This window comes from Cantharellus anzutake (genome assembly GCF_015039405.1).
Source record: "Cantharellus anzutake strain C23 chromosome Unknown EI90scaffold_134, whole genome shotgun sequence".
In the NCBI taxonomy this organism is placed as follows: Eukaryota; Fungi; Basidiomycota; class Agaricomycetes; order Cantharellales; family Hydnaceae; genus Cantharellus; species Cantharellus anzutake.
Window position 1 is genome coordinate 79,898 of NW_024067084.1, and position 2,515 is coordinate 82,412.

The 2,515-nt window shown below is 51.9% G+C and overlaps 1 protein-coding gene across 1 annotated transcript; it reads right to left on the reverse strand.

The window, feature by feature from the left end:
• Positions 1-315: 315 nt before the first annotated feature.
• EI90DRAFT_3175156 (uncharacterized protein) lies at positions 316-1,018 on the reverse strand (the record flags this gene model as incomplete). The annotated part of the gene is made up of 2 exons (XM_039066341.1): positions 978-1,018; positions 316-923 (listed from the first exon to the last, which is right to left on the reverse strand). Exons 1-2 carry the CDS (start codon positions 982-984, stop codon positions 316-318), a joined length of 615 nt encoding a protein of 204 aa, XP_038908836.1. The 5' UTR covers positions 985-1,018.
• Between the last annotated feature and the right edge of the window lie 1,497 nt (positions 1,019-2,515).

Consider the following 2,515-nt stretch of genomic DNA (forward strand, 5'->3'; position numbering starts at 1 on the left):
TAAAAACGCATTCAATAATATCAAAAAATGCCATAAACAATTTATCACAATGTTTAGATGCCAAAATTCACGTTTAAACGTCAAATTTTGGTGTTTTAAATGTCAAGTCTTGTGCTTTTGATCGATCTTGTGATTTTCTGACAAAGCACAGATTGAATAGAAAACAAGTAGAAATAACCACAACAGGTAATGCCATTCAGGGTCCTTGACCTTAGGCATTGGTGCCAGTTCCCCAGTGAACATCATGTAAGTGGTGCAAGGCTACCAGCCCTGAGGGTGCAGCAGCAATAGCCTATTGCTGGGTTCTTCTATAGATTAGTTCTCCAGCTCCGACCCTGGTGATGTCCCAGGCACTTCCTGTGCTCCCTCATCCACTCGTTTGCTTCTTTGTGACATCCCAGGCACTTCTCCTTGCCCCCCCCCTTGCAGGCTGCCATGACAGGTCCACGATCGGTTCCATCCCTCTCGTTCCCACCTCCTCTGAATCCCCTTCCCACACTGGAATCCTCCTTGGTCTTTTCGGCACACCTGACCCCCTCCCAGCATCGCTTCCAACTCATCCTCCATCTCCTCCTCCCGTTCCTGTCGCTTCCTCCCCTGCCTTCCTCCCCCTCCTGTTCCCCTTTGGATGTGGGGTCCCCCCAGGAACCTTCCTGAGCGCTCCAGCACCCCATCCACCAGCATGTCCACATCCCCTCCTTCTCGCCCTTGGAACGTCATCTCCCCCACCATCAACTGCCTCAGCACCCAACTGTGTCCATGCAGATCCATCTGGAATCTCAGCAGTTGCTCAGCCTCTCCAGGTTCCAGGTGGTCGTGGTACACCTGATGCAGTGCTTCCCTCACTGCATCTTGAAGTTCTCCATGATGGTTCTCCTTGAGCTGAGCTCGCAAAGGTCCATGTCCCATCGGGTGCCCTCCCCCTACGATCCACGATTCATCACCACATGTAATACGATGATGATATCCACACTTACCTCCCATGGATGACGATCCACCCACCACCTCTTCCTCCTCCCCCTCATCCCCAAGACCCTGCTGCATCTTCTTCTGCATCTCCCTCACTCTTTCCCCCTCCACCCACCTCTTCTCCATCAGTTCGTTCAACCGTTTGATCTCTGCATTGATCTTCGCTTGTTTCGAACCCTCCTCTGCAGCCAGTCGATCCCTCTCCTTCCTCCCTTCCACCACTGCATCCTCCATCCCAGTCACCAGCCAGTCCACCTTGTGGATGCTGCTCACAATCTCCTTCAGACCTTTCTGCGCATCCTCAAGCGTCTCCCTCTGCTTCCCCTGTGTGATCCATCTCCACTCCATCACCGCTGGAGAGCATTGTGGCAGTCATATCCCACTCTGAAATCCAAACTCTCCTTTGTGCCCTCTTGGCACAAAGGTATCCCAAAACAGCTCGTACCACGCATCCTCTTCACGAAAGGCTGTGATCGATACTGCCTTCCAATCTGGGTCCACTCCAAGCCATGTGCTCTTGACTCCCTTTTGGAGCCCATCGAACCGCATGACGATCTCTTCCACCAACTGTAAATTAAACTATTAAAATTCATACAGTGACCATCATACCTTGTTACCGTCCACTTGCACCTCATCCTTTCGGTACCTTTGACACAGGTACCGGAGTCTTTCCTCCCAAAACAATTCATGTGGGTCGCTTGGGAAGTAATTGTACTCTCCCCTCGACCCTCCATGCCCTCGCAACTTCTTTGCACTGCTCTCCTCCTCTCTCGTCTCCAGGGTAGCTGCCACCTATCATATATGATGATCCATTGAATCCCAAACCGATGTCGTTCACATACCATCTGGAACATCCTTTCCAGCATCCTCAACTGGTCCAAAACCATCGACCCACTGTGGATCAGTGACTCTGGGCTCACCCACTGTTCTCATCATCGTCATCATGTCATATTTTGATGGAACGACAAACTCACCATCAACCTGAAGAAGCTCCATCCTTCTCCAACGATTGGACGTGGCTCCAGCAGGTTCCCAGCGAACCCTGCTGGCACGTACCTCGCCTCCTCCACCCTCTCCCGTGGACACGTCCCCATTGCAAGCTTTGTTCGTTGGCAAAGGTCAACCCATGCCACCGTGCTGGAACCCTTTGCAACCAGCCTCTCCTTTGTCATCTCTCCCCACCACTCCTGAGGGACGTTCAATGGCATCCACTGGGACCTTCTCTCACCACGGGTCACCATCGGAATCAACTGCCACAGACAGATTTCTGTGGCAGCTGCAAAGAACTATCCGCAAAGCGGTGAGCAGAAGATATGATAGAGATCATCATCACTCACATTGTGCATTCCTTGGTTGTGCCAAGGCTTGAATGCTATTCCCCTGTGTTCTGCACGGAACCAAGGTATCCGGTGCAGGATTCTGAACATCCGCCTCAGGGCACCAGACTTCAGGCATGGTTTGATCACAGACAGCTGTTTGTCACTGTGGAACTGAGCCATGAAGTTCCTCATCGCATCCAGGGTTGGGGGTGGGTCCTGTTCAAGTA